This window comes from Sturnira hondurensis, unplaced genomic scaffold, assembly GCF_014824575.4.
Source record: "Sturnira hondurensis isolate 20B ecotype Veracruz unplaced genomic scaffold, ASM1482457v3 Scaffold0000880, whole genome shotgun sequence".
In the NCBI taxonomy this organism is placed as follows: domain Eukaryota; kingdom Metazoa; phylum Chordata; class Mammalia; order Chiroptera; family Phyllostomidae; genus Sturnira; species Sturnira hondurensis.
The window spans coordinates 13,959,849-13,983,728 of NW_028073511.1; the positions used below are offsets into that span (position 1 = coordinate 13,959,849).

A 23,880-nucleotide genomic window follows, 5' to 3' on the forward strand; every position below is an offset into this window, starting at 1 on the left:
ACCAAGGACTATAGTTGTCTACATTTATGTACATTTTTAATTGTATAAGATACATATGGAGATTACTATAGGTATATGTGTACTATTTTTTACAAAGTTGTATGTAGGAGTTCAGAAGGGATAAACACACAATATGTAAAATTGCTCATTTTATATAGTAAATACTAATATTTTTGTGTTCTTTTTGACTTTGATAATATTAAATTAGGTAATATTAAAATACTTATCATATTCACCATTATTTCAGTAACAGATCTATTAGTTTTCTGATGCACAAATATTCTTATTTTTCAGAAGCTCTCTTAAAAATGATAAAGTGTTTCATAACAGATTAAAAAAGAGAGTCAACTATTAGTGACTTACTAGAGAAACCAAAACACAAATTAAAAAGCAATTCCCTTTTTTTATCTCCTGCATAAACAAAAAGAAATCTATCCACACTCTGTGGGTGCCAACAGACAGTGTTGTAGATTGCTCTTAGCCTCACTCATCATCTCTTTGGTCTCAGTTACAATCCCCATCCCACATTCTGGATTCAAGTTCATGGTTGGTGCATACAGCTCCTAGTTCCATTGCCATAATATATTGTTCTACTCAAGCATTGCTGCACTGAGAGGGGACATGATGCTAAGTGCCAACTGACATTTGTCACTACTGGACCAATATTCCTGTTCCAGAGTCAATTATTACACTTCCCTTGCCATGACTGTGTTGCCAAAATGTTATGCTTTACTGTTTCCTCTTACGTACTGTTTTGGTGTTTTCTGTATTAGAAAGGTATTAGGTAAAACAGAAATATGGATAATGTAGTTTAAAACCAAGAAATGTTGTGGGCATAGGACAAAGCTTTCCTAGACTTGTTAGTTATAATTAGTACTTTGAACCTTGTCCAAAGCTTTAGGAGAATTATTTTCAAAGAATTTCAGCAAGAAAATTACCTATTTTGCATTTTTAGAAAGGTCATCTTATGTGATCCTTAGAAAATGAAATTATGGGGTTGAAAGTGGAACAAGAAGAACAATTAGGAAAGTAAAATGGGAAGCCCTGATCAGGAAATAATAGTAGCTGGGACTAGGCTGGTAGTTTTGAATGTGAATATATAAATGTGAGGTTTTTGGTAGAACTGACAGAACTTGGTTAATTTGTTGGAAGGGATAGTGATTGGAGAGGAAGATGTCAAGGGTAGGTCACAACTATCTTTTCAATGACTTCCAAGAATATTTGAACCTTAATGAGAAAATGAAAAATATTATTATTTAGTTGATATACATGCTCCCCAAATTTATTTTCAACTCAAACTTTCAACAAATTTTATGGAGGAAAGATCATGTGCTTGGCACCTAAGTAGGTGCTAGAGAGACTAAGATAAATAACATGGACAACCTTTATAAATAAAATAAAATAAGATCCACTGGTCTGACACAGCTATGGAAAGCTATTGTTACTCATCCAGAGAAGCTGATGGGCGTTTATGCAGACTTTTGGGAACCTCTTCATTGACAGAAGAGTGGAGGTGGAGAGGGACTTAAGAAAGGTAAAACTGATAAATGGGTGTTGTTTGTCTTGCATTTCAGTGCTGATTGAATTGTGTTGCCTTCTCTTTCAGCACTGAATCACACTGACAGAACAGGGTGTGCTCCATTTGTTTTCTCTTGTTTGACATTGTCTCTCATTGATTTGTCATCTGAGACACTGACTGAGTCCGTTCTGCTCTGTAATTGCCATTTCTACAAACTGGCCTTTTACAAAACAAAACAATGACAGCAGAAGAGAAAAGCTTTATTTTTCTTTAGGTGAAGACATGGTAGGAGTGTTGTTTTGAAAAGAATTCCTAGAAAGCTCTCTTGACATTCATAAAAATGTGGCTTATAAACATACAAATAACATATAGAAAGCATAAACATGTGTGTACACTCACAAAGATCTCTGAGATGGTTTTGCCCAGGACGGTGCAGGACTCGTCTTGACTGTGGATGTAATGTGGAAAGATTGTTGGTTTCTAAGGCAACCTTAGTTTCAGATGCTAGTTCTGCCCTTCTCCCGGGGTGATCTCAGAAAGGCCCTTGAATCTCTGTCTCATTCTCATCTATTACATTGGGATAACACGTAGTTTCCTAACTGTTCTGTCACGACGATTAAGTCAGACACTGTATCTGCCACCCAGTAGGCTACTTGTTTTATACTTCTTTTAAGTTTTTAAAAAATTCACACTTTTAACTTTATTGCTCTGAACCTGCTTTCAGAATTATTTTTAAAACAGTGGAATTTGAGGCTGATTTTAATGATGGCATCAATGAGTACTTACCTATGATATAGTATATCTTTATATTTATTTTTCAATGTATTATTAAAACATTTTTTCATCCATCCGAGAACAGAAGTCGATGAATAAGGATGAGAAGGAAAGGATAAATGTGACTGCAGTAGGAAATGATTGATTTCTTTAGTAAATGTGATAACATTTTCATGACCTTAGATAATATGACTCTATTTGTAAAAACGTAGCTACATAAGTACTAGCAGCTTGGTCGCATGCACTTTTACTCTCCTGCATTGTGTGAAATCGCTGGTGCTGGAAATAATAATTTCTTAGTTGGTGAAATTATATCAAGGAAAGATGTGGTCCATGAACAAATGGTCCAACTGAGGAAGATGGTGATAGGCAGATCCATTAGATTTATAGATAACTGGAAGTAATGGTTTACACGAAGACTTCACATTGTTTCCAATTATTGGGAAAATGTATTTTACCTTTTGCGGAGATGAGTTTCCATGTCTGTAGATACTTCAGATTTGGGGCAATGTTTGTGTGATGAGATTTTATTAGCTCCTATTACAGTGCTACCTTTTCAATTAGTTTCATCAATCAGGAGGTTTTGCTTTATAATCTAATACCTTCTTTGGTAGGTGTTACCCTCAAAATTCCAAATATGACAGAATTGACAAGGAAACTGGATAAACTGTATGTTTGTAAATTTCTAGAGATGTGTGGTTGGTGGAGGGGACATCAGGAGTAGGAATTCTATTGGCTTTTGGCATTATTCTGTCAACCTGAGTGCGGTTTGGTTGCCCCTTAAAAGAGAGCACACTTTCAGAATAATCACTGTGCATTTTGAAAAAGCATAAAATGCAAGCTCACCATTTCAGAAACTAGTATCAAGACTTTTTTTATACTCCAAAAATATGATATATATGACAATTCTGATAAATGAACTTCCTGGGAGATTTTGGTAAAAAGGTGTGTGTTACTATGGCAATTTATAATATCTCCTCTGAGCAGAAACATGTAGAATATTACTGAGGACTTTAATAAGAGCCAAGAAAAGGTCAGATCAAGTCTATGTTGCAAAAAAAGGGGAAAGGTTGCAGAAAAATGAATTTTGAAGATGATGAAGGAGTACTCTGTGATATTAAGTGGCAACTTTGACTTATTTTGATCCTCAAAAATAAATGCATGAAATATTATTCTTGATAATCTCATCATTGTAATAATTATGTTCATTACATACAAATGAGATGGTTGGATGTGATGAATGCAACCTTGATTAGAATATTGTTAAAATGAGCAAACTGTTCTTCCTATCTTCAGTCCCGTACTTTTCCATTTTGGTTCATCTTGTTAATCATCACCAGATCTGTCCTTCTATGGCTGCCTGCAGTCCCCCTTCCCAGCCTTTCATGATTTCTCTGTGAACGCACAAAGGGTAGCTCCTGGGATTACTTCATGTCTGCCCTCGGGTACATCCTTGTTTCCTCTCGGCACCTTTTGTAAATCATTCAAGGCCCCTCATACCTTCTCGCATCATAGTTAGAAATTATTTCACCCACTTCTGCCTTCTCTTACTCCTACTTTTTGTTGCCTCCGTTATTAGCTGTTTCTTAGACACTAGTGACAATTTAGCCACTTACCATATAATTTTGAAATGTGAGTTAACCTCCTCGGTAGGCCTCAGTGTCCTTATTTATGAAGCAAAGAAATTGGATTAAAATAGATTAATTTGGGGGCCCCTATGGTCTTCACTACTCAACTCTGCCGTTAGCAGACATAGGTATCATGTAAATGAATGAACTTGACTGTTCCATAAAACTTAATTTACAAACACAAGCCGTGGGCCAGATTTAAGCTGGAGGTTGCAGTTGCCTAACTCCCGGAGTATACTACAATCTCTGAGTCTCTTTCCATTGCCAAGATTGTATGAGATGCTAAAAAAGCCATTTCTATTTTTTTATCCTCACCTGAGGACATGCTTAGAGAGAAGGGAAGGGAAGGAGAGAAACATAGATCAGCTGCCTCTCATATGTGCCCCCAGCCAGGGACCAAACCTGCAATGTAGGCATGTGCCCTGACCAAGAATGGAAACTGTGACCTTTCGGTCTACAGGATGACACTCCAACCAACTGAGCCACAGTGGCCAGGGCAAAGCCACATCTATTCTTAACATCGAAGGGCTAAAGTTTCCCTCAAATAATATCTCATTTCCCCATTAATTGTTATGGATAATAATGGCTAGCCTTGTATTCTCTTTCCCCAGTACCTTTCACATGGTTGTGAATGTCTTAATGTATATTCTGTCAATTAGTAAGTGCAGTTTCATAGAAAATCATTTTGACTGGAGCATAAACTGGGCAAAATGTTATCGTCAACTTCTTCCATACCTATTTGGTCAAATTACATGTGATATTATATTTATAATACATTTGCTTCCTAAAACATGAGGATAGGATATGATTAGTGATAGGTCAGTAACTCAATAAATATCATTGTTTGTATGATTAACTCATATTAGGAATACACAATTATCTCTGACATTTTCATACAAAAATATCTTTTGGAAACCTCTCTCTGCTTCGTCATTTTTTTATAACATTTGCAGCTCTTGTGCAGAACATGTCAATAAGAGCACCTGACCTTAGATTTAGTAAACCAGGGCTTGACTTACATTTTTTCCTTCAGAAGAAAATGAGGGGAGGGGGAATATCCCCATTTTACTGTGCTTTCCCATGAAATCTACTTTCATTCACCTTTGATCGAACATTAATTAACACTTTCTGATAGCTCTCAATTATATTCAACACTGCCACACTCGCTATGCCTGAGTACCTTTTTTGTTTGGTTGGTTTTAAATGAAGTTAGTGTCCCTGGTAGAACATTCAAAAGGCAACAGAGGCCTGCATATCTTTGCTTCACTGTTACTGCGTTTATCTTTCACACCTTTGTGTAAAGAAAGCTGAGAGTCTATCTGCAGTCTCACCTTTAAAAACAAAATCCTATGTGCAGAGTAGTCATATCATTGTTATTGACTGGAGGCTTATCTGGTGACTTCTTTATACTTGTATCCTATCTGACTTTCATTTCCTTTTTTATTTTATTTTTCATTTCATTTTTATTTTAATAAAAAAAGTGTGGAGTTCTCTATCAGGCTTTCTTATATATTTGTTCTTTGTTTTCCTCCAAAATTTCCTGTTCTAGTAGGCTGTACCACATAATATTTTTTATGTGTCCACTGTTTAGGAACTTGTTTTTATCTGTCTGGATCTATATTCACTAACAGAGAATTGGTCTGTCCAGAAAACATGAGTTTGAATTCGTATGGTTAAGTCTACTAGGCACATGCTGGGACCCCAGAAGCAGCAGATCAACAGAACCATTGCGACATCCTAACCTAGCTGATCCTGCTCCCGAGTAATGCACCTACCATCAGTATAAATTGACTTTTTTGTTCTTCTAACTCCAGATTCTTAAGTGGATGCAATACCTGCCTTAAAGAATTTAATTCTTAAGCAAATGTGTTCTTGACATGTGAGTTAGGAAGTAATTATTCTCATAATAATTTCTCACTATGCAGAACAACTCTTCTACAATTTCTTTTAATAGTCATATTTCCATGGTTTTTACAGTGTTTTACCTGTCAAAATCCCTGAAAAGCCATGGACTTAGAGGTTAATGTGCAGAATCAGTATCAGTAGAGAGAACTCAGAGAAGGCAGAAGCCACTCTGTAATTACGGTCTTTGGCAATGGTGAATCAACCCGATGGTCAGGAACACATCTCTGTGTGATGGGAAGAGCACCTCGAGTGATGCCACATCTGATGTGCCTGCTCACTCAACCTGGAAATCCTGCAGTGAACCTTGACTCTTTCTTCTTCCCTTTCTGTCCATTAAACTGGCCCAGAAACTCCAAAGTAGATCTCAAATCAGTGCTCTCCTGTTCGGTCCACTGCCATTGTTCTTCAATGCACTTGCTCAGCAAATCTCTAATTAGGGTTGACTATGCACTAGTCTCTATTCGAGGTGTTGGAGATACAGCTATTTAAAGAATAAATAACATTTGCTTCATGGGTTTTACATTCTTATTCAAGATTTCATTGTTTCTTGCTTTAACTGTAACATTCATCTCATGCTTTCAGCCTCCTCCGCCCCCAGGATCTTTCCTTCACACTAACACCAGAGTTGCCCTTCTGAAAGACTATCAGGCTTGTGTCACATTCTGCAGTCAAATGACTATCACAAGCTTTGGAAATGCCAGGCTTGGTAGTAAGACTGAGCCAAATCTGCTTTTCCTACTTCATTTCCTGTCTCCCAGGGCTGTTCTCCAGTCATGTGGGACAAGGAGCTAGTCTTAGACTAGGCAGACACAAGTTATCATGGCTCTCCTGTGATTTTACACTCATTTATTGTGCCTAAAACTTTATACTTCCATTTCTACCTGAAGACTTTTAACTCAATTCTCTGAAGGGAGTTGTCTTTGACTCAAATAAGCAATTAATTTATTCATCTGTAACCCACAGCAAAAAATTATTTATTTATTAAAATATTTTATTTGTTTACTTTTAGAGAGAGGGGAAGGGAATGAGAAAATGAAGGAGAGAAACATGTGAAAGATACATCAATTGGTTGCCTCTTATACTCCCCTAACTGGGGATCTGGCCTGCAACCCACGCATGTACCCAGACTCAGAAAGGAACCAGTAACCTTTCGATTCACTGGCCAACACTCAATCTACTGAACCACATCACCCAGGGCTATAGCCCATGAAAAAATTTAAAATGTGCTTTTATAAAAATAGCAATTAAGGAATTCAAATTACTTTTTATTTGTGTTTCATTTCCTAGCATCAGTCCTGCTACATTGTCAGCCTATTGAAGGCAAGACAATCTTCATATTACACAGTAGTTTCCTGAATAAAAGCAGACATAAATATAGTATACAAGAAATTCTGTGCTTTCCTTTGAAAAGAGATATTCATGGGAATATAAATATTACACAAAAAAGTTTTTCCTTAAGTCTGTCTTTTTACCATGTCAAATACAATAATCACTGGATATATGTACCTCGATGGCAAAATCAAAACCCAGGGAGAAAAAAAGTTGTCATTTAAAATCTTATACAAAGTAGTTATTTGGTTCCAATAATTTTAGTACCTAGACAAAGCTTAAAATAGGGTTGTAAGAAATCTTGTATCATTTAGCAATTGTTATCTGAAAGGAACAAGATTGTTATCTGAAAGGAACAAGATTCTTTTTAAAGGCAACATGCATACAGATTTCCATAACCTGCTTGGTGTTTATCAGAAAGGTGGAAGTGGGCAAAGGGGGGATGAATGGCGATAGAAGCAGACTTGACTCAGGGTGGTAGGCACGCGATACAATGTACAGATGCTATATGATAGAATTGTACCTGAAACCTGTCTAACTTTATTGAACAATATCATTAACCAATAAATTCAATATAAATTTTTAAAAAGATGCTCGTAATCTTAGCAACATGAAATCTGGCATTATTCTTTAATGGGGTTTCATGCTTTACTCTGCAGAATTTATTGTCTCTCCACTAAGACTTTTAACATTATGCAACAAAATAATAGTGTTTCCAGAACAATCTAAAAGTGAATAATATATAAAATGAATCCAGAAGGAAGAGATGAAATGACCATGTGCCTTGAGGGGAGTGTAAACTCAGTGTTGGGGACTCCCATTTCTCAGTCTCCAGTGGGGCCTGCGGTACATGGGCTAAGACTTGCCCAAAGTTTTTTAATGTCAGTATTTCTCCAGAGTTCCCTAAATTTTGACAGAAAATACACATCCATGGATCTTAACAAACATTCAAAACAATTTAATATAATGGGGTAGAAAAATTGAAAATAACAGTATAAGGTTCATATTAAGCACAGTCACTTGAGGCAAGAACAGCCTCTATTAAGATCTCTCAAGCTTGTGAACCTATTGTATAACTTGTTTTAGAGTAGCAAGGGTGAGGAAATAGTGAGTAAGGTTAAGTTCTGCTATGCCAAAATGCTTGTGAGTAGTCCTTATAGTAAAGAGATGCAAGTGAAAGTAAGAAGAATACAAATCCTTATATTTAGAGCAAATATGGAAGTAATGAAGATTCCCACGTTTTCAAAAAGAGCTGTTGACTTGAAAGAGGGCATTTGTGAAAATATATACATATTTATAGAATTTTCAGCCTATTGTTATAATGGCAAGAAAAGTCCAGTACCACAATTGTGGAATACACTTGGATTAGGAAATAATGCCCTTCAGAGGTAAGCAAGGGAGGCCCTCTTTCCTATAAATGAATAATATAAGTAGTTTTCTTGCATTGTATTGCAATACTAGTTAAACTTCATTTCTGTTTGGATAAAGGTGTGAAAGAGGAACAAACTTTCCTGTACCCTCAAGATTCTTCTTGCTGGTCTAATAATGAAAAAGATGTGAATGAGATAGATTAGTAAGAGAAAATAACCAAATTTTATACATATGTATAGGAACCCCACATATGTGAGTGAGTTGGAGACTTCATATGCAGGGGAGATTCAGAGATAGAAAGTGAACGTGGGCATATAAGACATCCTGAGTTAGAGATGAGGTAAGATACCTTTGGGGCTTCAGATTGTCACTGCAAGATGATAAAAAAGAGCACGGTTTTAGTAATAGAAGTTTGCCCTGCCCTTTAGGTAGGTCAAAAGCCGTTATCTCTGGTAGTCCTCTAATTAAAATTTATTTAGGTAGTTAGTATGGGAGGAAGAAATTTCTCTTGAGCCTGTGACTAAAGTTGCCTTTAGCTCACAATTTATATACCACAGAGGCACATCTTGGGGTGACTCATTCCAGACCCTCACAAAGCTTTTTTACATGAATTTGCCATGATACCAATGGGAAATCACCTAGGGTAAAGTAATTTTTTGTAGTCTTGCAGAGCATGGGATAATGAGAAAACAACTCCCAGGTCTGTTTTTCTACAACACCCCATTGTGACTCTCTGGCATATTTGATTACTATCTTAGGAACTTTCTGGAGAAGATAGTGGAGAGAAGAGTTAACTGAAGTTTTCAGTGCCAGGTTGGACCCTGGCACCTTGCTTTTCATTTGACACAGACGATGTAACATAAGGGAAGTACACAATAGCCTCCATGGTGAGGTGTGATATTTTCTTTCCATCTGAATTTTGTGTAAAAGTTAACATCCTTTGCTTATAATTTTCTTTCACAAGCATCCTAGTCTCTGAAACTATCAGACACAGCAGACTTTCTTTACTCTTCCTCTCTTACCTTATTCGAAGACTTAATTTGTTTTTTCTCTCCATTTTGAGATGTTTTATAATAATGTGAATGCTAGCTGGTATTCTTTCTGGGTTAAAAATAACTGGCATTTTAAATAATGCATTTTAAAGTTATAATAAACAGCAATGCTTCCTTTTTACTGTTGACACTATTACAGATGTTCCCATTTTTCTGCCCTTTGCCCCCCTCACCCAGCTTCCCCCAGCCTTCACCACACTGTTGTCTGTATCCACGGGCTATGCATGCATGCATGTTTTTTTGTAAAAGGTGAAAGATTTATTTGATCTGAAGAGAAACCAGAGTATGCATGCATGTTTTTTGGATAATCTCTTATAGTTTCCTCCACACCCCTCCCCTCTGAGTTCTGTCAGTCTGTTCCAAGCCTTCATGCCTCTGGTCCTATTCTGTTTGTCAGTTTCTTTCATTCATTAGATTCTACATATGAGCAAGATCATCTGGTATCTATCTGTCTTTCTGTGATGGGCTTCTTTTACTTATAACAATCTCCAGTGTCATCCATATTGTTGCAGAGGGTTAGTGTTCCTTCTTTTATATAGATGTGTAGCATTCCATTGTATAAATGTACCACATCTTTTTTATCTACTCATCTACTGATGGGTACTTGGCTGTTTCCAGATCTTGGCTATTGTAAATAACACTTCTATGAACATAGGGTTGCATATACTCTTTCTGATTGACATTTCAGGATTCTTAGGATAAATTCCCAGAAGTGAGATCACTGAGTGAAATGGAAATACCATTTTTAATTTTTTTGGAAACTCCATACGGTTTTTCAAAGTGGCTACACTAGTTTGCATCTCCATGAACAGTGCACTAAGTTTCCCTTTTCTGCACATTCTCACCAGCACTTGTTGTTTCCTGATCTATTGATGGTGGTTATTCTGGCATATTTGGGGTGATATCTCACTGCGGTTTTAATATGCATTTCTCTGATGATTAGTGACGTTAAGCATTTTTTCATGTTTAGTGTCCATTTGCATATCCTCTTTGGAGAAGTGTTTACTCAGGTCTTCTGCCCATTTTTAAATTGGATTGCTTATTTTATTGGTGTTGAATTGTATAAATTCTTTACATACTTTGGATATTAACCCTTTATCAGATGTATCATTGGTGAATATGTTCTCCCATACAGTAGGTTCCCTTTTTACTTGATGCTTTCTTTTTCTTTAAAGATTTTATTTTTGTTTATGTTTAGAGAGAGGAGAAGAGAGGGAGAAGGAGAGGGAGAGAAATATCAACATGTGATTGCCTCTCATGTATCCCCAACTGGGGACCTGGCCCACAACCCTGGCATGTGCCCTGACTGGGAATTGAACTGGCGAGCCTTTGGTTCACAGGCCAGTGCTCAATTCACTGAGCCACACCTGTCAGAGCTGTTGATGGTTTCTTTTGCTGTGCAGAAGCTTTTTAGATTGATGTAGTCCCATTTGTTTATTTTTCTCTTTTTCCCCCTTGCCCTAGGAGATACATTGGCAAAAATATTGCTACAAAGATGTCTGAGATTTTACTGCCTATATTTTTTTCTAGGATTTTTATGGTTTTGTGACTTACATTTAAGTCTTTAATTAATTTTTAGTTTGTTCTTGTATGTGCTGTAAGAAGGTGGTACACTTTCACTTTCTTTTATTTTTTATTTTTTGCATGTACTGGTCCAGTTCTCCCAACACCATTTATTGAAGAGATAATCTTTACCCTAGTATATGCTCTTTCATTATTTGTCAAATATGAATTTACCATAAAAGTGTGGGATTACTTCTGGGTTCCCTGCTCTGTCCCATTGATCTATATGCCTGTTCTCATGCCTGCACCTGGCATGCACAGGCATGTTTTGCTTACAATGGCCTTGGAGTGCAGTTTGATATTCGGTATTGTGATCCTCCAACTCTGTTCTTCTTTCTCAAGATTGCTGAGCTATTCAGGGTCTTTTTTGGTTCCATGCAGATTTTTAGAATAAGTGTTCTAGATCTGTGAAATATGCCATTGGTAGTTTCATAGGAATTGTGTTGAATCTATAGATTGCTATGGGTATTATGGAGATTTTAATGTTAACTTTTCCAACCCAATAACACAGTATATGCTCCCAGTTTTGGGGGTATTCCTCTGTTTCTTTCTTCAGTGTCCTATAGTTTTCTGAGTATAGGACTTTTACCTCCTTAGTTAAGTTATTCTTAGTTATCTTAATTTTTTGTTACTATGGTAACTGAGATTGTTTTCTTCGTGTCTTTTTCTGAGAGTTCATTATTGGTGTATAAAAGAGCAATGCTTTTTGAAAGAAAAAGATTACAGGACTCTGAAGAGTTGATAGATTTGCAAGATGAGAATCATTGCTGTCCATTATATCATTGAAAATTATTTGGATAATCATAACAAAATGTATAGGAATATATAAAAATACAGGTGATTGAACAAATTAAGTAAAAGTGATAGTTTTTTTTTTTTTACTTAGATATCTCCAAAGTAAGTTAGTTTCTTTTATTTATAATTTATTTGGTGCCATTAGAAAGAGAAAAACTATACAACTATAATCTGAAGTGCTTCTTTTCCTTTGTGAGGAAATATTCTGTTTTCTTAGAATTGGTTGGTCTCTAATCTGCTGGTAATAGAATGATGTGTAGTTATTATTTTGCTAAATGTTAACTCTATATACAATTTTAGACCTTTGAGTCCCCAAACACTGGTTCAATATTTATGAGAGTCTCCAAGGGTATCTAAAATTCATGAATGCAATATATATTCCATGGTGTATTTTCCTTGTATGTCTTTTAGATATTTCTCTGTTGAACTTTTCTTTGTTTTCCCATCCACCATCCTGAATGCATTGGAGACCAAGAAGTTTGAAAGATCTTACAAAGAAACTTCAATCTACTTTTAGTGTTGTCTTCTACTTGAGTGTTATTAAAGTCTTTTATAGAATACACAGAGTGTTTCCATAAAATAGGTCTTTTGGGTTCTAATTACAAGTCTGATTTCTGCCTTTGTCACCTCCAAACTCTCCTGAGTCCAGTGTGAGAGCTGAGTTTGGATAGATCTGAGTAACAGGAAACAAGTGATACTCCCAATTGCTCCTCCTCTCTTTTGATTAAGGCTTAATTACTGGGTCAAGCTTGCCATGTCTAAATACCTATTTCTTCATTGGAGGTTCTTTACTGAAGGCTCCTGGTGCCTCAAGCAAGTCTACCCCCCAACTTCTTACCAAATCTGGTAGGATCTCAGATGTGGTGTTCCTCTGTTGCCTGTATAGTTTTGGAGTTAAATGTTTTATTAGATTCTTCTGATTTAGTCTTACATTTTATGTGAAGCAACTAGTAGCTAGACCATCTAAAGAAAGTTTGACGGAGTGGTAAAGGCTTTTGAAACGGTATCAATAGCCATGATGGGGAGCAGAAATGAATGACTTGAAGTTTCAGATATGATCTACTACTTGAAGTGTACAGTGTCTTTTAAAGACTTGCAGGTACATATGTAACTGGTAAGTTTTTTCATGTGGATCACTCTTTAAAAAAAGTTAAAAGGACGTAAATGCAATTACAAAACTAGAAAAATGGTTTGGAAATTGAATCAGCTTAATTTTACCCATTATATTGCCCAGATATTTGAAACCTTAAAGTGTTCCCGTCTACCCTTGTGTGCAGCAAAGAACTGGAAGAAACATAGCAATTAGTGTAATTACCACTCCTAACCTCTCTCCGGGACAAGAGAAAGCAAAATTGTTCTTTAGCATGTCCTACACCCATATCACCTTTTCCACTCACTGTCATGCTGAAGGATCCAAGTGTATTAATATGTTTTCCTGAATATGTCAAGGTCTCTACTATAAACCTGCCACCTTTAGGGAACACTTCATGCCATGCACCATTATTCTGTTCTGTACCCTAAAGAATAACTTTCTGCAAACTTACATGTTAAAAATATTCAAACAACAAATTTGTGTCTCTTCCAGGAACGTTTGTCATGTTTGGCACATCATGACTTGATGTGAGCTCTGATGTTGGGATTTGGAATATTAGGAATGGATTGATGGGCTGACATGTGGACAGAACTATGTTCTCACAACCCATGAAAGTGGTAGTCAACATGCTTTCTCAACCTAAAAGTGATACTGTTCAGGACACACTGTCATTGGGGACTCTATATTTGTAAGAGAAGCAATAGAACATATTAAAAGGATATGGGATTTGGAGTCCTCACCCAACATTTTCTAGCCTATGCTATTTCATTAGTGAAGAGAACATGTTAATAACATCTACCTCACTGGGTTTATTCAAGAGGAAAAAATGGGATATTGTAGGTTTGGGTTATTTATGAACTGTTATTTGGTACACAGAAAATGAGCCAGTACTGGGGTTATAAAATTTTATTTTCATATATACACATGTATAAAGAAACTCCACATTAGATGCATAGCCACTCTATAAAATGATTCATACATATGAACATTTTAACATAAATTCTCTTATCTACAACAGTGATCTGTATTGACATTGTTTTTTCTTATCACTAGTCTTGATTTGTAATTTATACCATTATGTAGAGTTTCAGAGGGCTAGATATAAATAAAAGAGGAATCTCTAAGTATTTTAAGACTTCTGTGAAATCATAAAGCATTTGTCTTTCTCTTTATGACTTATTTTACTAGCATAATACTGTCTAGATGAATCCATGTTCTCAAAAAATAGCCAGCTTTTATTCTCTTTTATGGTTGAATAATATTTCATTGTATATATGTACCACATATTCTTTACCCATTTTATCAAGATGCAAGTGAAACATTTTTAATCATGCCATTATTATAATTGTTATCATTGTTATTGTTATTGTTATTTATAGATGGGGCACACTGAGAGGAGCCCAGGGGCGGAAAGAAAAATTTTGGGTATGTAACCCTCCTTGAATTTCTACTGTGAAGTGGATGTTTTAGAATTGTGTGTGTCTCAACTCCCTGATTTCTAGTCTCTTCCTAAGAGATTATTTAGTCTCTTTCTAATTACTGTGCTATTATTTGTAATATCAGCATATTCTTCAACCCAAAACTCATTGTAATCATTAATATTTTAGTAATAGTTTTTCTCAACTACTCTATTTCAACTGTAAAAAAAGAACCATATTTTTTCTATTGTCATCTATATTGAAATTTAATGGTTAGACTTCTTTCATATATGTCAGTCAACTTTGTATTCTCACAGTCTTTACACTATGGATGATGTCTTTGTAACATTTGTGTCAATTATTTCATATAGGGGAGATAAGAAAAATTTTATTATCCTTTGGGATCAGGTCAATTAACTAGAAAAACTATTTCTGGGAGAAGTGAAAGCAAATATTCCCTATTTTTTAATATACGTAATTTGTGGGTGGTAGGTGACAAAGTTTGAAGTAAGTTTAAGTTTACTGTGTATAAAGTGATGATTTTTTATACAGTAAGTATTGCAAAATACTTACCAAAATAAGGTTTGTTAACCTATCCATCCCCTCATATAGTTATCATTTTTAGTGTGTATGGTCAGAACATTTAAGATATATTCTTTTACTATCTTTCAAGATTACAATATATTAACTATAAGCAACATGTTCTATATTAAATCCACATAACTTATTCATCTTATACTAGAAGTTCATACCCTTTCAACAACATTTCTGCAATAAATTGGATAACCTACATTAAATAGATAAGTCCCTAAACACATACAATGTACCAAGACTGAATCATAAAGAAATAGTAACTCTCAACAGAACAGTAAGTAAGAAGGTTAAATCAGCGTTCAAAAGCTTCCTAATAAAGAAAAGCCCAGGATGAGATGGTTTCACTGGTGAATTCGACTAATCATTAAACAAATAATTGATGCCAATTCTTCTCAAACTCTTCCAAAAAAATTGGAGAGCAGACATATTCCCAAATTTCTTCTATACAAAACCAGCAAACTGACTTCAGTGGTACATCGAAAGGGTCATGTATCAGGATCACGTTAGACCATCTCTGGGATGCAAAGATAGTTCAACATATCTAAATCAATAAATATAATATACCATACTAGTAAAATGAAAGATAAAATTCATATAATCATTTCAATGGATACAGAACAGCATTTGAGAAAACTCAACATCACTTTATGATAAAAATACTCAGAAAATTGAGTATAGAAAAATGCATACCTTAACATAACAAACACCATACGTGGCAAACCCACAGCGAAAACTATGCTCAATATGAAAAAGTTGATAGCTTTTCTCCTAAGATCAAGAACAAATCAAGGATGCTTACTCTCACTTCCCCTAAGCAAAGTAGCACTGGACACCCTAACCAGAGCAGTTAGGCAAGGAAAAGAAATACAAATTGTCTGAACTGGAAAGGAAGAAGTGTAGCTGTCTCTGCAAATGACAGAATTTTACATATAGAAAACCCTGAAGACTTCATTAAAACTACTAGAAGTAATAAATAAGTTCAGTAAAGTTGCAAGACACAAAAGAAACATGCAAAAATCAGTTATATTTCTACACATTAACAACAAGCTATCTAAAAAAGAAATAATAAAAAATCCTAGTTACAATAGTATAAATAGATACTTAGGGCTAAATTTAACCAAGGAATTGTACTAAAAATGATGAGAAATTGAAGAAGAAGCAAGTAAATGAAAGGCTACCCCATGTTCATGGATTGGAAGCATTAATACTGTTAAAATGTCCATACAACCCAACGGCATCTACAGATTCAATGCATCTCTATCAGAATTTCAATGACAGTTTCCACAGAAATAGATAAAACAATCCTAAAATTTATGTAAAATCACAAAAGACACTGAATATCCAAAACAATCCTGACAAAGAGAAACAGAGCTTGACACATTACACTTTCTGATTTTAAGCATTATTACACAGCTCTTCAAAACAGAGTGATAGTAGCATAAAAATATGTACATAGTCCAATGGCAGAGACTGAGAACCCAGAAATAGCCCCACTGACCAACTAATGCTTGATAAGAAAGCCAAGAAGATACATGGAGAAAATATGGTCTCTTCAATAGGTGGTTTTGGGAAAACTGGATGACTACATGCAGAAGAATGAATTTGGAGCCCTACATTATAATACCCACAAAAATTAACTTGAAATGGTTTAAAAACTTAATTGTAAGACTGGAACTGTAAGACTCCTAGAAGAAAACAGGAAAAAAATCTCCTTCCCATGGGGCTTGGCAAAGATATTTTGGGTAAAATACTAAAAGCACAAGCAACAAATACAAAATTCAACATCAAACTAAAAAGCTTCTGCACAACCAAAGAAACAATCAGCAAAATAAAAAGGCAATCTACAGAATGGGAAAAATGTTTGTAAACTGTTTATCTGATAAAGGTTACTATTTAAAATCTGTAAGGAACTCAAACAGGTCAACAGCAAAAAAAAGGAAACAATCTGATCAAAAAATCAGCAAAGGATTTAAAGGCATTTTTCAAAAGAAGACATAAAGTAGCCAACAGGCATGGGAAAAGGTGCTCAGCATCCCTGAGAGTCAGGGAAATGGAACACAAAATCACATTGAGGTACCACCTCACACCTGTTAGGATGGCTGCTATCAAAGAGACGAGAAACCTGTTGGTGAGGATGCGGAGAAAGGCAACCCTTGTACATAGTTGGTGGGGATGTAAATTGGTGTGGCCACTATAAAAAACAGTATGAAGGCTCCTCCATAATTCAAAATAAAACCACCATATGGTGATGCAAAAATCCCACTTATTAGTATCCATTCAAAGGAAATGATAAAAGATTATTGAAGAAATGTCTATACTCCCCAGCTTATTGCAGTATTATTCCTGATGGCCAAGACATGGAAACACCCTCAGTGTCCATCAGTAGATGAGTGGATTAAGAATATGGGGTGCATACAAGGTGGGGCAAAAGTGGGTTTATAGTTGTGAGTATGTAAAACAGAGTTTATTCTTGTATTATTATTTATTAATTCTTATATTTTCCATATAAACAGTGACAAAACTACTTTTGCCACACCCTGTACATTGTACAATAAAATATTACTCAGCCTTAGAGAAGAAAATTATGTTTTTGCGACAACATGGATGGGTCTTGAGGACATTATGCTAAGTGAAATGACAGACGAAGACAAATGTATTTTCCCCATGCAGAATTTTTAAAAGCTGAACTTAGGGAAGTAGCAAGGAGAATGTTGCCAGGGTCTTGGCAGTAGGGGCGATGGGGAGCTGGGGAGGAAGAGCACAGACTCCTAACCATCAGGTAAATAAGATCTGGGCTCTAATGCACCACGTGGCAACTGTCCTGGCCACGTCTGTATTATACAGGGGGACCCCCAGGATAATACACTTATAAATCAACATATAAATAAACTTAAATTTATAAATTTAACTTTATAAACTTATTTATTTATAAAAATTGTGTATTTATTCTTACTTGTTTAAACTTCAGTCCCCTTCAAAGTACTCTCCATTTGATGCAATACCCCTATCAAGACTTTTTTTCATTGCTCAGAACAATTTTTGAACTTGTTGATTTTGATGCCTTTTACCACTTCTGCTGTTTTCTGTTTTACCTATTCCACATCAGCAAAACGTTTCCCTGTGAGGACTTTTTTTCGTCAGGAAAACAAAATGTCACTGGGGCTAGATTGGGTGACTAGGGAGGGTGGGGTATGGAGGTCATGCCATTTTTTGCTCTAAAACTGCTCAACACTCAGCACAGTGTGGGCAGGTGCATTCATAAATTACTCATCTCAAGATGGGCAAACATGTTGTGTTAAAAAAATTACTGAAGCTGAACACAGCCTCTTGCAACAATGCCAGCTGGTACAGATACAGATGGGTTCCTAGGACACTCACCTAGCAGGGAGGCCTGCCTTACAACGGGCCTGTCTTCCAGAAAATGATTCATTTTTGGAGGGTTGCGTCTCATATATTTGAAAGTTGCTATATCAGTAGATCTTAAATGTTATCACCACATACACAGAAAAATCATAAACATGAAAAAACAGAGCTGTTAACTAACTATTGTGATAATCATTTTTACAATATATATGTATATTTAATCACATTGTATACCTTAAACTTACATGTCTTATATTTCAATTATATCTCAGCAAAGCTAGGGGGAAAAAGAAGCCCAAGAAGGTCGTATCTTAAAAGAAATGATAAGAATCAATTTTTTCTTTTTATCCTCACCTGGGGACATTTTTTTTCATTGCTTTTACAGAGAAAGGAAGAGAGGGGGTGGGGAAGAGAGACATTGAGAGAGAAACATTGATTGGTTGCCTCACATACATGCGCTGACTCAGGGATGAAACCTGCAACCTAAGTATGTGCCCTGATAGAGAATCAAACCCACAACCTTTCATTGTACAGGATGATGCTCCAACCAACTGAGCCATACCAGCAAGGACCAGTGTTTTCCTAAAGCTGACAATTTGATCCTGGGTAAATCTGCCCTCTCTTACGTGATAGAAAACACTAAAAGCATTATGTTCCTTGAGAATATCAGTGTAGACCACATCCGAGAAAATGTTCCATGTTAGGCCCAGGGTATGTGAGGTAAGTGTAGAAGTTGTTGTTGTGAAGTCCCTAGTTTACCAAACCCCATGAAGAATTTCGGGTGTTAACTTGTTAGGCTTTTCTGTCGTAATTAGTTGTGGGTTGTGGTCAGCTGACTCCCTTCCGTGTGCCCTTTTGGCCTGCGTGTTATTTATATACTGCATTAATGCTTTTGCTTTTCTGCACCCTTTTTTCCTCAAGCTCTAAACCCAGGAGACATTCTACACCTCACATTTAAAAAGTAAAAGTTAAAAAAATGGAAATTTAATGAAAATAAGGACATTTCTAATTCTCACTGATTTTACTTTCTCAACATTTACCTATCACTCTCTCTATTTTCCCCGCCCCTGTCAAGCCCTCCAACTTATGACTAGTTTAGTAGATAGCTTCCTTTCTTTGTGAGTCAATCTTCTTAAATTCATTCATCGCATTTTGTACAAAATAATGCAATCAAAATATGTTCGGAGTTTTTTGGGGAGGTCCAGTTTTCTCTCATTCTGAAGGCAACACTAAAACTTGACATTATTTTCACTGCTGTTTTTTTCAGGATAGAGTTTCTTACCTGACATTACAGCCTCATAACCTATCACGTACTTGTGTTTTATGATCTAATTTTATAACAATATCATCACTTCATTTCATTGCTTCATATTGCTTCATGCTCTGGTGTGTATGCTCTTTTTCCTTTTACCTGAATCCCCTTTGCTCCTTTTTTAAAATCTGGTAAATTTACGCTCAAGCTTTAACATGAATCTCATGTGGCATTTTCCCCCATGACAAATTACCTGAACCATCCACTGAAGTGAGGTGCCCCTCTGCTGACTTTAAGAACACCCTCGGCATAGTTCCGCCTTAGCATTTATTTGCCGTATGATTCGCATTTCATAAGACCTCAAGCTCCCTGAACACAGGATCACACATGATTTATCTTTGTTTCTCAGGTGCCCAGCACTGGGCCGCTCACATAGTAGACACTGTAACAGTATCTTGGGTGTCTTCTGATGTGGCATTTCAAGCTCTCGTACCGTGTTGCTGTTTTCCTCCAGGGCCCTCAGAGGCGCGACACCAATTCTGGCTGTTGCCAACATAAATATGCATGCACAGTAACCTAATGGATGAATAACAGAACTGTTTTATTTTTATTTAGAAAATACATAAGTTTTTAATTACAATTTACAATAAGCCTAACGGTATTTAAAGCTACCTATGAACCAAGCGACCTTTGTTTTTACAGGCAGAATTTAAAAAGAATCAAAGTATGATACTCGGCTTTTACTTCTTCTTTTTTTTCTTTTTTGCAGATTGCTGCCAATTCCTGGGGAAAGTCATGGGGAGAGAATGGCTATTTCAGGATTCTTCGAGGAGTAAATGAGTCTGACATCGAAAAGTTGATTATCGCAGCTTGGGGCCATCTAAATTCAGATGAGCCATAATATATTAAATTTCCATAGGCCATGCATTTAAGTAACCCCTTAAACTGAAATTAGGCACTGCGAGGTTCTCCGTGACAGTTGATTCTTTGCCCCTTCGCCTTGTTATTATAATCTGCCTGTTTTCTTGTTTTACCCCAGGCCCTGCGCTTCTGCTTTCTACACATTACTGAGTATACCAAAACAGAGAACAGCTAAGTGGCTGCAGGCCTTTAAAGTTCCCTTCTATCCCTACTCTTCTCTCATGACAATCTCTTTTTTCATTGGATGGTTCACAAAGGGTGTGATGGCACTTGTCTTAAAAGTTCAGAGCATTCACTTGTAAATGTATGGTTCTTCCCTTTGACCAATGAAGACTACAGACAACAAAAACAACGGAAACATTCATTGACCATCTTTCCGCTTTTTTCAACCGAATAATGTCTCTTTAATTCAGAGCTTGTTTGTTTTTCCCAAAGCAATGAAAATAGATGATTAATTGTTTCTCTCAGTAAGCTAACGGTTTGCTTCTTTTCCTTTGCCTAAACCTAATTTGCAATCCAGACACAGAGGGAAGTGACAGTCCACAACAGATAACTACTCTTTATGGTACTGTGTGATGGCACTTAATGTGGAGAAGATGGTAAGTATGGAGCAGCTCAAAGGCTAACAGGAGAAGTACAGTCTAGACACATAGATGCCTTACTTTTGGAAGCCAATACACTTTGTGTAAAGTCTATTAAACTCAGCTGCAAAACTGTTTGGAAAGATAACACATTTACCTCTCCAAACAACAGTATGATGCATGAGTCAGATGGAAGAAAAACATTTTTTATCACAATTGTTGTATAGCTCACTGCTTGAGATTCTAGAAGGTCAGCTAAATGGGTTCTACTTTCAATCTAATTTTTAGTTTTCTGTAGTCAGGCAAAAAATAGCATCATCATAATAGCCTGGAAAGAATATAATCTTTTCATAATTCACTGGCATCTTAGATGGTAAACTAACAAATGAAGAAGCAAAGCTGATCAGGAAGTGAATATGGTCAATTATAACTACAGTGGTGGGATATCTATGGCCCTTATTTCTCAGCACTTTTTCAGCTTAATTTTCAGCGTGGGGCTTTTCTACATCATTGTGCCCAAAGATGCCCTGGTTAGATAAGCCAGATGTGATGCACACGGGAGGAAGCAGACACAGAAATGTGAAGTACTGCTGCAACTGCTGTTTTCTCCATTTGTCATCGCAGCTTTATTCACATGGTTACTCTCTGGAAAATAAACATGAGGAGGATTTGTATCCCATTGCTGAGCTAGAGGTTCTCCCCAGAGTCTCAGAGCCCCCATAGCTATTGCAGCAGGGCCATTGAGGGTTACTTTGCATATCTGAAGAAGTTGGCCAGTGTTACTTTGCATATGTGAAGAACCTTTTAGTAAGGTTAAGTGACTGTGCCTGCTCAGAACCAAAGACACGGGGGCATGACTCTAACCCAGGATACCATGTAGGCTGAGGGGCTTTCTACACCTGGAGGAAGGAAGTTAGCTCTTTTTCACTTTGAGGCCTGCCTGGACTAACAAAGGCAGTGGAGAAAGTCAGGGGAAACCAGACTGACTACTGGTAGGTGTAACCCAGTAAGGGAGGAGTTAAAAATGGGATTACGGAGGAAGACCCATGCTGGAATTTAACCCCAGGTGTTGGATAGCTATTGCCCTCTTGACCATGCCGCTTGGGAAGGAGAAGCCTCTTGACCATGTAGCAGTAGTGAGGGGTCTTGGCCACACGGTTTGAAAGGATGCAGAAGGGTTCCCTGACACACTATGAGGACACGATCTTAGATTAGGAGCAGGAGCCTAGCTAGCTGAGCATGGATGACTGGATAAGCCACAATACACACAGGAATCTGCCCAGCTAAGCTACAGACTTGTATTTCTTTTCCTGAGAGATGGTACCTCTGACTGGTCTGATTGGTCAGAAGGGCACGACTGTGTGTTTGTGGGAATTTCTGTGTTTCTAAAGCAAGAGGGATTTGATGGCATTCTGCCATCATTCTAAATCTGTGTAACTTTTTAAAAAAGATTTTATTTATTTATCTTTAGAGGGGAAGGGAAAGAGAGAGGGAGAGAAATATCAATGTATGGTTGCTTCTCGTGCGTCCCCTGCTGGGAACTGGCCTGCAACCCAGGCATGTGCTCTGACTGGGAATAGAACCACGATCTTCTGGTTCGTAGGCCTGCGCTCAATACACTGAGCAACACCAGCCGGGGCTAAATCTGTGTAACTTTTGAATAAATAGTTCCTTTTCATAAGATCTGGCATTGAGAGTCATAGTTCTTATAGGTGGAAGGCAATAGAACTCAGAGCAATAGAACCCAGGTGTTCTGGTACAGATTCACCTTGTTGAGACTGGCTGATGTTCCCCCAGAGAGTTACGAAATGATTTGCTTTTGTTTTACTTTGGGTTCCTTTAGATGCAGCCCCTGAGATAAGATTTTGAATGCAGATTATGGGTGAAGGGAACATCAAGAAGGAGGTGGGCAGTGACACAAGGTATTGAAGGTAGACAGTAAAGGGCACATGAACAAGCAAAGCACCACCACAGGTGACTAGTTCCTGTCCCTGGGGACTGTTGATGATTCCTCAGATACATGTCCCCCAAGAAAGAAGTTCATTGGTGGAGAGCTGCTCCGGGGTCCATGAGTTCCTTGGTTGTTCTGATCTGGCATAAGGGTAGGAAAAGCAGGTTCCAGTGTCTAGAAGAAGACACACAGGCAAAGAAATGCAGGTCTGGGTGGATGTCAGAGGTTGGGTTGTCCACTGAAGTGGTTTGGGTGAGGTGATACAGGCAGGGCGCCCACAGTGTCTCCGCCGAAGGTGCAAAACGCTTTCAGAACATTGCGTACATGCTGAAGACTGAGGAAGTAACAAGTAACATTATACTAAAATATTAGATGACTAACGTTGCTTTCAAAAACAAAATGGGATTAGGTTGCTCCAACCTGTCCTTGTTATGTGTTTCAATAAACGGACAAAAATTGTTGGAATTAACTTTCTCATTGTGGTGTATGGTTCTAGATTGTGGGCCTAAATCTGCTGCTTTAAAATGTCCTACTCTTCTAACTACACGAACTGGTGGGGAAACTGATCCCAAAGATTTGAACAAAAAAGAAAGTATAACAATAATATACCCCATGGGGAGGCACAAGAAGTGTTGGTTTAGCCAATACAGACTAAGAGCTGAAGGACAGACAGAAACGAGTTGGCACAGAACTGTAAGGGAGCAAGGAAAACACGTTAGGCTTGTTGGCTTGCTGAGTCAATGCCTTCCTTTGAACAATGTTCCTTTTTCT

General features: G+C 36.9%; 1 protein-coding gene across 2 annotated transcripts in view; it reads left to right on the forward strand.

Moving 5' to 3' along the window:
- The window catches only part of TINAG (tubulointerstitial nephritis antigen), an 82,462-nt gene extending 60,580 nt beyond the window's left edge, over window positions 1-21,882 (forward strand). For both annotated transcript variants that reach the window (XM_037055089.1, XM_037055093.1), the window contains exons 10-11: window positions 14,409-14,454; window positions 20,426-21,882. In XM_037055089.1, the coding sequence (XP_036910984.1) occupies window positions 14,409-14,454; window positions 20,426-20,557 (178 nt within the window). In that variant the 3' untranslated portion in view covers window positions 20,558-21,882. The remainder of the gene's footprint in view (window positions 1-14,408; window positions 14,455-20,425) is intronic.
- Window positions 21,883-23,880: the final 1,998 nt, after the last annotated feature.